Source organism: Pan troglodytes, chromosome X (genome assembly GCF_028858775.2).
Source record: "Pan troglodytes isolate AG18354 chromosome X, NHGRI_mPanTro3-v2.0_pri, whole genome shotgun sequence".
Lineage (NCBI taxonomy): Eukaryota > Metazoa > Chordata > Mammalia > Primates > Hominidae > Pan > Pan troglodytes.
The window spans coordinates 20,515,545-20,528,652 of NC_072421.2; the positions used below are offsets into that span (position 1 = coordinate 20,515,545).

A 13,108-nucleotide genomic window follows, 5' to 3' on the forward strand; every position below is an offset into this window, starting at 1 on the left:
ACTTAGATTTCAAGAGGGTCCCCACCATTAACTGATGGGTGCTGAAACTGTTTGTGTAAATAATATGGTTTATGCTGAGCACTCCCTTTCCTCCTGGCAGTCTGGAATTTGGGTATGTGCTTGGCAGGGGACGCCTACATGATCAGCCCCCAGTAGAAACTCTCGGTACTGAGACTCTACCAAACTTCCCAGGGTGGTAATGTATCGCATGTGTTGTCACAACTCACTGATGAGGAAATTAAGTATGTTCTGTGAGACTCCACTGGGAGAGAACCCTTGGAAACTTGCACCTGGTTTCCTCTGGACTTCGCCCTATATGCCTTTTCCTTTTGCTGATTTTGCTCTCTATTCTTTTATGAGAAAGACTACATGCGAAGTCGTCTGAGTCCTAGCAAAACCTGGGGATGGTCTTAGGGACCCCTGACACAATGGCTTTTGTTCACTAACATTTTAGAGCATACGGATGGATGTGTGTGTGTGTGTATATGAATAAATTCAACTCCATTCAATAAGCATTTTCTGAAGACTGACTATATGAAAGGTAATAAGGTAAGATAAAAGACTAACGAGGCCAGGTGCAGTGGCTCACACCTGTAGTCCCAGCACTTTGGGAGGCCGAGGTGGGTGGATCGCTTGAGCCCAGGAGTTCGAGACCAGCCTGGCCAACATGGCGAGACCCCGTACCTACAAGAAAATACAAAAATTAGCCGGATGTGGTGGCATACATCTGTAGTCCCAGCTACTTGGGAGGCTGAGGTGGGAGGATCACTTAAGCCCGGGAGGTGGAGGCTGCAGTGAGCTGTGATCACACCATTGCATTCCAGCCTGGGCGACAGAGTGAGACCCTGTCTAAAAAAAAAAAAAAAATGCTTAACGAGGCACCCTCAAGAATTTGATAATCTATTTGGGGAAATACAAAGGCAAATGACAACAATTAGAGACTAAATGAAACACAAGTTAAAGTGGGGGCTTTGATATGATTTACAGTGGGTCTTAAAAGGAAAGTAGGGTTTAATAAGAAAAGAATGGGGCTCAGGAGGCTATTTCTAGCTAAGAGAACAGTAGGAACAAAGGTACAAATACATGAAAATACAGTATGCTCCAAAAAGCAGAGAGTCCATGGGGAAATGCAGCTAGTAAGATAGCTTAGGGTTAGACCTGGCTAACAAGTTTGGTCTCTTTTCTTGTAGGCAATAAAATACTTGGAAGGTGTTTGTGCAAGAGGGATATGATATGATCTGTGTTTCAGGACAATGACTGTGATCAAAGAGACTAAATTAGAATATCACAAGAAGCAATGAAACAAGCTAGAAGACTCCAAAGCTTCCAAAAACAGATCAGGGATACATAAGAATGCAGAATATAGTAAAAGCAGCATTTTCAATTAGCAGGGAAAGGACAAATTTTCAATAAACAGTGTTAAAAAACTATTTATTGGGGAAAAAAGTTAGATCCTGACTTTACACTATATCATAAAAATAAAATAAATTCTAGAGGCCAAGGCAGGCAGATCACTTGATGTCAGGAGTTCAAGACCAGCCTGGCCAACATGGTGAAACCCTGTCCCCACCAAAAATACAAAAATTAGCCAGGAGGGTGGCGCATGCCTGTAGTCCCAGCTACTCGGGAGGCTGAGATAGGAGGATCGCTTGAACTCGGGAGGCGGAGGCTGCAGTGAGCTGAGGTCATGCCACTGCACTCCAGCCTGGACGCCAGAGTGAGACTCCACCTCAAAAAAATAAAAAATTGGCCAGGCGTGGTAGCTCATGCCTAATAAATCCCACAACTTTGGGAGGTCAAGACAGGCAGATCACCTGAGGTCAGGAGTTCGAGACCAGCCTGGCCAACATGGTGAAACCCCACCTCTACTAAAAACAAAAAAATTAGCTGGGCATGGTAGTGGGTGCCTGTAATCCCAGCTACTCAGGGGGCTGAAGCAGGAGAATCACTTGAATCTGGGAGGTGGAGGGTGCAGTGAGCCGAGATCATGCCATTACACTCCAGCCTGGGCAACAGAGCAAAACTCCGTCTCAGAATAAATAAATAAATAATAAAAATAATAAAATGAATAATAAAATAAATTCTAAATGGATTAAATATTAATATGTTTAAAAGTTAACCATAGGCCGGGAATGGTGGCTCACACCTGTAATCCTAGCCCTTTGGAGGGTGAGGTGGGCGAATCACCTGAGGTCAGGAGTTCGAGACCTGGACAAAATCAAGCTATCAGTGATAGAACATTCAAAATACTTTTTGATAATAGATTAGTACATGATTTGTTTGGCCTAAAATTCAGAGTGAGTCCAGAGAACTGAGTGGCATTCCTATAAATAGAAGTCCCTTCATTCCCATCTATGTAATCATATAAATAGGGTTTCTCAGCACTTATATCTATAAAAAGAAAAAAATAGAATACTTGAATACTATATTATTCTACTAGCAACAGTATATATGAATACATAAACTAATTGAAAAAAATGCATTTGCAGTAAGACTTCTTTTGTTTCATCAATACTTCAACTGTAATATTAACTCAATCCAGAGGAAATATTTAACACTTAATAGTCACAGAAATCTAATAACATTATGCACCAAATAGATTTGGTGATCAACAAAATACTTTTAAAGATAAAATTCTATGGAGGGGCCAGGTGCAGTGGCTCATGCCTGTAATCCCAGCACTTTGGGAGGCTGAGGTGGGCAGATCACTTGAGGTCAGGGGTTCAAGACCAGCCTGGCCAACATGGTGAAACCCCATCTCTACCAAAAAATATAAAAACTTAGCCGGGCATTGTGGCATGCACCTGTTGTCCCAGCTACTTGGGAGGCTGAAGCAGGAGAATTGCTTGAACCCAGGAGGTGGAGGTTGCAGTAAGCCGAGATCGCGCCACTGCACTCCAGCCTGGGTGACAGAGACTCCATCTCAAAAAATATATATATATGGAGAAATTGGAATGAAGTCCAAATTCAAGGCAAAAAAAGGAACAATGCAAAATTTCTCACTGTTAAAAGAATTTGTGTATTAAAAAAAATTGATGGTGTTAGTTATCGCGTTCCTGTGGTATGTAGGTTCCTCCAAAGAGATTTAAAAATATAATGCAACAGTTTTAAGACTGTCAGTGTTTATAATATGCCAGAAATTGTATCCTATACAATAATTTATGATAAAAATATTAGATAACCTACCAATGTGCAAGAAGGTAGATAACTTTTCAAAACTTTACAGTATGGAGCAAAAAGGTTGAAGACCACTGAAATAATTCATATATCCACAGAGTGGAATAATATGCAGCCATTAAAATGGATGAAACAAATGTAGTAATGAATGAGTGATGGAAATGAGAAGACTTGAAACCATTAAAGTTGGAAAGAGAACTGGGAGAATTAGTAGGACACGTTTCCAGCTTGGCTTGTCTAGCTTTGAGAGCTAGGGGACCTGAGGGAAAACAAGTGGTTGGGGGAGGACAGCAAGTCTGACATAATTTTTAACAGCTTTACTGAGATATAATCCATAGACTATACAGTTCACCCATTTCAAGTGTATAATTCAGTAGCTTTTTAGTATATTCACAGAGTTGTGCAACCATCAATCACCACAATCAGCTTTAGAATATTTTTCTTCCCCTAAAAAGAAATCCCATACCCATTAGCAATAACCCATACCTGCTCTCAATTTTCCCCTCATCCCCGAGTCACTGGCAACCACTAATTTACTTTATGTCCCTACAGATTTGCCCATTTTGGACATTTCATATAAACTGAATCATACAATAAGTGGTCTTTTGTGTCTGGCTTCTGTCACTTAGCATCATATTTTTAAGGGTCTTTCATGCTGTAGCATGTTTCAATGCAAGTTTGATTTTTTATTTATTTATTTATTTATTTTGAGACAGAATCTCACTCTGTCACCCAGGCTGGAGTCCTGTGATGTGATCTCGTCTCACTGCTACCTCCGCCTCCTGGGTTCAAGCAAATCTCGTGCCTCAGCCTCCTGAGAAGCTGGGATTGTAGAGATAGGGTTTCACCATGTTGGCCAGGCTGGTCTCGAACTCCTGAGCTCAGGTGATCCGCCTGCCTCGGCCTCCCAAAGCGCTGGGATTACAGGCGTGAGCCACCGCACCCAGCTGCAAGTTTGATTTTAAACATGCTAAATTTGAGGTGCGTTTAGGACATCCATGTGAGGGCATCTGGGAGGCAGCTGACAATCTGGAGGTCTGGAGAGTAGTCAGGGTTGAAGACATCAACAGAGGTGATGGCTGAAATCTTGGGAGGAGGTAAGGGCAATCAAGACAAGAAGGAGGATTGAAAAAAGAGAATAATATCACATCACACTAGGAAATGTTTACATTTTAAAAGAATGCACGGAGGAAGAGAAAACCAAATAAGACAGAGAAGGCAGAGAGGTAGGTAGTGAAACTGGAGCCTCCAGATCCTAAGTGCTTGAAAGTGATGATGCCCTTATGCAACACTTCCTTTGCACCCTGGCACACTTCAGCTCAAGGGACCTGGCAAATGTATACTAGATTTCTGTTGATTCAGCTAATCTTGGTTCCTGTTCTATTTTCGTACTCCATGACTTTCAAGGTTTCTTTCAACCCCCAAAACCACGAATCCCAGTCTCTAACTTCCTTTCTGCACTGTCATTATGCCCTCTTCTCTCTTCCTTTCCTATCCCTAGACAGAGCTCTGGTAAGCACCACAGCACCTGAGGACTGCTGGAGAATGCTCCTCAGATCTCCGCTGCCTTGGAATTCCTTGCCTTCCTGACCAAATGCGCAATTACTTACAGTTTTTCAGAGGCAATGTTCCCAGAGGTGACTTCATTAATTCTTACTAGCTTCTTTGTTCCAATCTAGTATATAATCAGACTCTCAAGAGTTTCTGAAAACTTTCTATGGTGAGCAGAGGATGCTTCCTGGGGGTACTTCTGAATGCTAGTGGATTAAAGACAAGCCTTATTCCAGGTAGTAACAGACATTCCTCCCACCCCTTTATCTTCCAGCCCAAGCACAGAATCCAAGAGAAAATAAACACAGTAAAAGGGACTTAGGGTGCCACAATGGAATATGACAAGTACATGATGAATGAGGAAGAATTTCCGTTCTGTACTTTTCTACTACTGCTTGGGAATCTGACTACTTTGTAGGCAGCTGGAGAGCCAATGCAGTTTTAGGGAAGCCACTATCATTCTGGTAAGTGGAAGCAGAGGATGTATTAGGAGCACATCTAGGATCCCCACCACCGCCACCACTCCCCAAAGCTGTTTTTTGTTGGAGGCAGGAAGTGTATGGCATAGGATAGCACAATCACCAGACTGTACTACAGATGAGGAAATGCAAGACCTCCCAGCCATGAGTGATCACTCCAGCATTTCAATATGGCAGGGGAGTGAGGAGTCCAGATACGATCTGTCTAAATATTCTTGGTGGACTTTAAGGCATATGGGAATAAATAGGTTCATATTCAATTTCAGGCTCAAGAAGGTTCCAGGGCATTTAGATTAATGATGCATCCTTAATTAGTCTGGGTGGTGGTCTAATAACTGCCAAAAGAATGAACTCTCCAGGAGGGCAAAAAGCCAAAGCAGTGCAGGGATGCTGTTCAGACTAAGATTTCTCTCTAAGGAAGAACCTTCAAAGTTCCCTCTGATGCTAAAGCTTGGGATGAAGAGTCATATAAATGGCACCTCACCCAGGAACCCTACTTGAGCAAAAATGTCCCTCATTTAAGGGAAACGGAAAGCAACACTGGAAGAAACCAGAGTCTCCAGGCCTTCACTCTTTTTTTGAAGGCACAAAGGCCTGAGATAAAATGGACTAATAGGTCTAAGCCATCAGTTTATACACATGGAATGGGATTTGTTATGACTGGGACAGCTGAAAGGCCAAGTTAGTCTCAGGTATCTTACTTCAGACCCTGGCACAAACAGAACAGCTTCAATGCCTCATTCCTTTCTCTAAAGGTTAGGAGAGTGGAGCCCAGCTGTTCAGTAGGGTGCTAGTAGTAAGGTACCTGAGTTGATGCTGTACTTGTAGAGCTGGGCTTTGTTCAAACACAAATCTATAAAAATTGTGGCTCTGGCTTGCTTGCAGGCACTGACAGTAGCCAGATTGGAAAACTCCATGTCAAAGTGGCTGCAATAGAAAGATATATGAAGCAGCATCCAGAAGGGTGGGCCTAAGAAAAACAGGTAGTAGACACTGCAAGAATAGTAGACACTAATTTTAAAAAAATCCAGTGTGTTGAGACACTGCTAATGCAGCCAGATGGCAGTGAAGGGCAACAGGAAGGTGAGGCGGTGACCAGCACTGAAACCTAACTATAACTGCTACACTTTAGATGATACAAAAAGCCTAGGCCTAAAGATTGGAGACCCGTAGCAGGCTGTAGCTTCTTGTAGGATATACTTCTTATGTCCTATGATGAAGGCCTGATTTCTGATTTCTATTTGCTGTGAAGCGGGGCTGGTGAGCAATGTAGTCTGGAAGAATAGGGTGGTCAGCAGGAATTGGGCAAACTGAGGCAAACAAAAGAATAAAAAAATGGAGCAAGATCCAAGATATATAGAAACTATAAGCTGAAGCAGACAGTCAGGTAAGCATTCAGCAGCCCCAAGTCACTGGAAAAGATGGAGCAAAAATAGAGTTAAGCTAAAACTCCAAGTTTAGCACAGAGCTAACAGAAGACAAACAGACACCATGTACCAGAAACCCAACCTTGCGAATGAAGAGAAGGCCTGCCTCAGCCATTTTCCTTGAGTGAAAATCAGTAACTAGCTTCCCTGAAAACAGTCAGGCTGCCATCTGTGACTGGGAACAAATATCTGAAAGGTCTGCTGCAAAGAAACTTGCCACACAAGGCAGGAAGAGAAGCAGCATCTCTACCTAAGCCCTGGCACAACCTGATGGTGGGGAGATATACGAGACGGGAAAATGATTCCATTGACACTTTTTAAAAAAAGAGATGCGGCCGGGTGCGGTGGCTTACACCTGTAATGCCAGCACTTTGGGAGGCCGAGGAAGGTGGATCACATGAGGTCAGGAGTTCGAGACCAACCTGGCCAACATGGTGAAACCTCGCCTCTACTAAAAATACAAAAATTAGCTGGGCGTGGTGGCAGGTGCCTATAATCCCAGCTACTCAGGAGACTGAGGCAGGAGAATCACTGGAACCCGGGAGGCGGAGGGTGCAGTGAGCCGAGATGGTGCCATTGTACTCCAGCCTGGGCAACAAGAATGAAACTCCATCTCAAAAATAAATAAATAAATAAAGAGATGGCTTTCCTAAAACCATGAGTGACACACATGCTGAAATTAGAAATCTTCTAAGGTACTCAGTTAAAACTGGGGTTGTATGTGTGACATAAGATATTCTATTTAACTCTAAAACATAAAAAAATAAGTTGCCAACTTCATTCTACTCATCCGTCTTTTGAAAAGTGTTAAAATTTACTAAAATCATTAAGCAAGCTCAGTGTAAAGGCTTCATAAGTGTAAGTATTTAAGAAAACATTTATGATTATAAAAGTTATAAAACCACAGTTGGGCTATTCAATAGCAATACCAGAGATACATACATTTCTCAGAAGAAAATATTAGCCTAAAATCATGAACTAAAATGAGCCTACGAATTGACAAACATGCCTCACTTACTGATATAATGCTACTGTTCTCATTTTGTTTTTTTCTCTTCCTGTTCTTTTTTTTTTAATAGTTGGGGGTCTTGCTATGTTGCCCAGGCTGGCATTGAACTCCTGGGCTCAAGCAATCCTCCCATCTCAGCCTCCCAAGTAGCTGGGACTACAGGCATGTACCACTATGCCCAGCAATTCTCATTTAAAACATAATTATTTTGTAGAAGTTAATTTTATGGCATATTTATGCTGCATTTTCTCTCTTTCTTTCTTTTCTTTTCTTTCTTTTTTTTTTAATAGGTCTCATTCTGTCACCCAGGCTGGAGTGCAGTTGCATGATCATGGCTCACCGCAGCCGTGACCTCCTAGGCTCAAGTGGTCCTTCCACCTCAGCCTTCCAAGTAGCTGGGACTACAGGCACATACCACCATGCCCAGTTTATTATTTTTAAAAAACTTTTTTGTAGAGGTGGGGTCTTGCTATGTTGCCCAGGCTGGTCTCGAACTCCTGGGCTCAAGCGATCCTCTCTCCTCAGCCTCCCAAAGTGCTGGGACTACAGGCATGAGGCACCACTCCTGGCCTTATGCTGAATTTTCAAATACTAACATGGTTAATTCAAACAAAATCAATCTACAACTAAAAGAGTATGCAATTCCAATTACCAAGTAAAGAAACTTTTTATTAACATTAAGAGTTATCGGCCAGGCGTGGTAGCTCACGCCTGTAATCCCAGCACTTTGGGAGGCCGAGGAGGGTGGATCATCTGAGGTCAGGAGCTCGAGACCAGCCTGGCCAACATGGACAAACCCTGTCTCTACTAAAAATACAAAAATTAGCCAGGTGTAGTGGCAGGCGCCTGTAATACCAGCTACTTGGCAGGCTGAGGCAGGAGAATCACTTGAACCCAGGAGGCGGAGGTTGCACTGAGCTGAGATCGTGCCATTGTACTCCAGCCTGGGGAATAAGAGCAAAACTCTGTCTCAAAAAATTAAAAACTTAAAAAATTTAAAAAAGAGTTATTAACAAGTTTGGGGAGTTAGGAATAAAAACATTAAGCATTAGCATAATGGAATCAACCTCAGTATCAACGGCTGAATGGATAAAGAAAATGTATATATATACAATGGAATACCATTCAGCCTTAAAAAGAAGGAAATCCTGTCATTTATGACAACATGGATTAATCTGAAGGATATTATGTTAAGTGAAATAAGCCAGGTACACAAAGACAAATACCACATAATCTCACCTACACGTGGCATCTAAAAAAAAAGTCAAACTTACAGAAACAGAGTAAAATGGTGGTTACCAGAGGCTGGAGGGATTGAGAAGAAGTTGGTCAAAGTATCAACACAAAATTTCAGTTACACAGGAGGAATACGTTCAAAAGATGTATTATACATCATGGTGACTACAGTTAATTACAATATATTGTACACCTGAAAATTGCTAACAGAGTAGATTTTAAGTGTTCTCAACACAAAAAAATAAGTATGTGAGGTAATGGGTATTTTAAATAGCTTGATTTAGCCATTCCACAATGTATACATATATCAAAACATCATGTTGAACACCATAAATATATATAATTTTTACTTGTCAATTAAAAACATAAATTGCAAAAGAACATATAATGGTGATGATTGCATAGCACTGTGAATGAAATTAGTGTCGCTGAACTGTATGTACTTGATGCTACTTAAAAATGGTTAAAATGGCAAATTTTATATTATACATATTTTACCACAACAAAAAAATATATGAATGGGGAAAAGAGTTAGTGTATTTTGCAATTATGCACCCTTTGTATATATTCAATATATTTTTGGCATTCAGATAATTCACTTTGTATAAGATTAAAATACATCAATTAAAAGCCTTTACCTGAGTTTCCATTTCAAAGATTAACCATACAACAGAAATTCTAAAGTCAAAAGTTCAAACAGCTAACATATGCAAAGTATTCAAGGCATAATGCCTAAAAGCATTTTAAGGTTACACAGTCTCACAACTGTATTACCATTACTCCCTGAAGATCTTATTCAACTATCATGCAACAAGAACATTTAAAAACCCAGGTTGTCTCTTAAAATTAAATGAGAAACCAATTTATCTAATGAACATAGATAATCTAGGAGTTTAAAAGTCACTAAACATTTTTAAATCATTTTAATTCAACTAACCTTCTTTTTTCTCATTAATCTTTCTCTGAACTTATGAGTGATAAATCCCCTTGGGCCAGTGAACCGTAAACGCTGATACTTAGCCTGAATGTACAAGCTCTTCTGTACCAGGCCTGATTTATAAGTGGGCTGGCATCTGCCACCTCTAAAGTTGCTCTGTGAAGGAAAAAAAAGGAATTAAATGTTAAAACTACACCTTCCAAGTCTACTTTATTAGTAAACAGATGAGTGGGTGGTTGGGTGCAGTAGCTCACGCCTGTAATCCCAGCACTTTGGGAGACTGAGGCGGAACTCCTCAAGCTGATCGCTTGAGGTCAGGAGTTCGAGACCAGCCTGGCCAACATGGTGAAACCCCGTCTCTACTAAAAATACAAAAATTAGCCAGGCGTGGTGGCAGGCGCCTGTAATCCCAGCTACTCAGGAGGCTAAGGCAGGAGAATTGCTTGAACCTGGGAGGCGGACGTTGCAGCGAGTCACTGTTCTCTATGCTTGAAAAGTACAAAAGAGTGCCACTGCGCTCCAGCCTGGGTGACAGAGTGAGACCCTGTCTCAAACAAAACAAAACAAAAAACAGATGAAAAACTGTCTGGTACTTGGAGCTGTCCTGGATTCTAGGCCTTATAGATGTTAAAACAGAAAGAGTTAATGATGGTGAGAAAGTAGGTTTCTCTCAAGCTGGCTTCCTAGCTCATTTTATATATCAATATATATATTTTTAATTTTTATTCTTAGCTGGGCATGGTGGCTCATGCCTGTAGTCCCAGCTACTCAGGAGGCTGAGGTGGGAGATAGCTTGAGTCTTGGAGGTAGAGGCTGCAGTAAGCTGTGATTGTGACACCACACTCCAGTCTGGGTGACAGAGCGAGACCCTGTCTCAAAAAAACAAAACAAAACTACATCAAACCAAATTTTTAGAACTGTTAAGTTAAAAGAATTTGAGGGCGGGCACAGTGGCTCACACCTAAATCCCAGCACTTTGGGAGACTGAGGTGGGAGGACTGCTTGAGGCCAGGAGTTCAAGACCAGCCTGGGCAACAGAGTGAGACCCTGTCTCTACAAAAAATAAAAAAAGAAAAGAATTTGAAATTAATTCTTGAAATTCATCATGCTAACAAAATAAAATGTTCAGAACCTCTAATGAACTAAAATTATTCTTCTGATTCATAGTGAAATGTATCAAACCCCAATGAGGGGGAAAGATATTAAGTATCAATATCTATTTAAGAATCAAAAACTCTTTTAACTTTATTCCTGTTAATACCTTCAAACAAATCTTTCTTTACCACAAAAGATCCATTACTTAAAAAGAACACTTCCTAGGCTGCATATACTGTCCAGCATTACATTAGACATAAGAGGACAACGAATATTTGTGTGTTTCCCATGTGGTTGATAAGAGAAATGGTCCCTTGTTAATTTACTGCTGGAGGTGGAAGAGGAAAACAGTCCTCAGTTTTGTCAGTCGTGAACCAACCCTCTCCAAATCTTCCCAAACAATTCTCCAAGTCTCCCTCCCTCACTCCCCCATATCACACACTGCTTGTGTCTGCCTGCATTTCCAAGCATCCTCCTAGAATAATCTAAAACAGATGGGAGCAGTGGTGCAAAGGTTCATAGATGGAGTCTATCTCTGCCCTGCTAAATCTTAAAAACTTAGCTACTTGCCAACTTACTGGAAGAAGCTGCATTAAGCTCTTGACTATGAAAAGGATTTCTCCCCCAAAATCATTCAATTAAATTCTCCTATAGAAAATAAACATGAAGCCATATGAAGAAAAACCCTGGGCTGAACGAAACTTTTAACAAGACCAGTTCAGCATAACTTGAATATTGGAAGATCTAATTCCAAGAAGTAGAGAGAGATATGGTAGAGAAGGAAAGACTTTGGTGACCCAGCATCCTCTCTCAGGCATAGTAAACTATAAAACTGTTCTGAACTTATTTAACAAAATTCATACCTAACATTATATGCAAGGTACAAAGACTAAACAGATCCACCTCTTTTCCTTTAGGGGCTGACAATTAGTAGAGATGCTGCGTCTGAGCACTGGAGACATAGCTCCTCCTGATTTTGCCAATAGGAGTCTACCAAGATCCAGGAAAAAGGCTCTCCACGCTTGAAAAACACAAAAGAGCATTTAGTTTGAATGGCACAAGCAGGAAGTCTTATTCTTCCATTTGTCTTACCACTCAAGAGCTAAGAACTCAACCAGTGTTCATTTATCAGGCAGGTACAAGGGTCAGAATAAAAGCTATAAATTCTATACCTTTAAAATAGCAGCCAGTGCATACTAAATTTATTCCCAAATGTGTTCTTTTTTTTAATAAAATGAGAATTTTACTCAGAAGATTGATATATAAACTTTATTATCTGCAAATTTGTTCTCATCTTCTCAATTTTCTCAAGTAAAAAGGAAAAGACAACCTAGTTACATGTAAATGTTTCATCACAAAGTTACATGGGAAGAGTTTTGTCTTTAAATCAAATTATTTCTTTGCTTTTCATAAAAAACATCCCTGAGTCACATTCCAACTACTACATGACCAGGGTCCAATCAAATGGGATGAAACTAATAGTGGCCCCTTTTAGAATGTTTCAGGGAAAGAGTTTACTATTTGTAAATGATTAAGGCTGAAAACAGAAGCTAAAATTACAAAAGCAAACAAAAGCACATTTCGTTTATAGAAAGTTAGAATCTGAATAAATATTTATACATCTTTACAGATACGAGTCAAGATTTTTTTTTTTTTTTTTTTTTTTTTGAGATAGAGTTTCACTCTGTCACCCAGGCTGAAGTACAGTAGTGCAATCTGGGCTCACTGCAATCTCCGCCTCCTGAGTTCAAGCGATTCTCCTGCCTCAGCCTCCAGAGTAGCTGGGACTACAGGTACATGCCATCACGCCCAGCTAATTTTTGTATTTTTAGTAGAGACAGGGTTTCACTATGTTGGCCAGGCTGGTCTCGAACTCCTGACCTCAAGTGATCTGCCCGCCTCAGCCTCCCAAAGTGTTGGGATTACAGGCGTGAGCCACCATGCCTGGCCGGATATGAGTCAAGATTTTCTCAACATGAAGAGCTAAACAATAATAACTCCTAAATAAACTATTATAAGGTTGAATACATTATTAACCTCTAAAGAAGTCAATAAAATTGTTTACAAACACTACAATGGCTGCATTAAATAACAACCCTCTTTAAACACTATTTGTTTCCTCTTTGATAATAAAGTTCAGATTAACCAGCAACTAAAGCAATGCCAGGAGGAAAAGAGATTGAGTCTTAGACAGGTA

General features: G+C 40.7%; 1 protein-coding gene across 29 annotated transcripts in view; it reads right to left on the reverse strand.

Annotated features, from left to right (window-relative positions):
• The window catches only part of BCLAF3 (BCLAF1 and THRAP3 family member 3), a 75,748-nt gene that overhangs the window by 10,752 nt on the left and 51,888 nt on the right, over window positions 1-13,108 (reverse strand). For 26 of the 29 annotated variants that reach the window (XR_010154653.1, XR_010154651.1, XR_008542086.2 and 23 more), the window contains one exon: window positions 9,817-9,972. Coding sequence is in view for 16 of the 29 variants with exons in the window: in XM_054676984.2 (XP_054532959.1) it covers window positions 9,817-9,972 (156 nt within the window). In the remaining 13 variants the exon portion in view is untranslated. The other 3 variants (XM_063803948.1, XM_063803947.1, XR_010154654.1) reach the window with 2 other exon arrangements.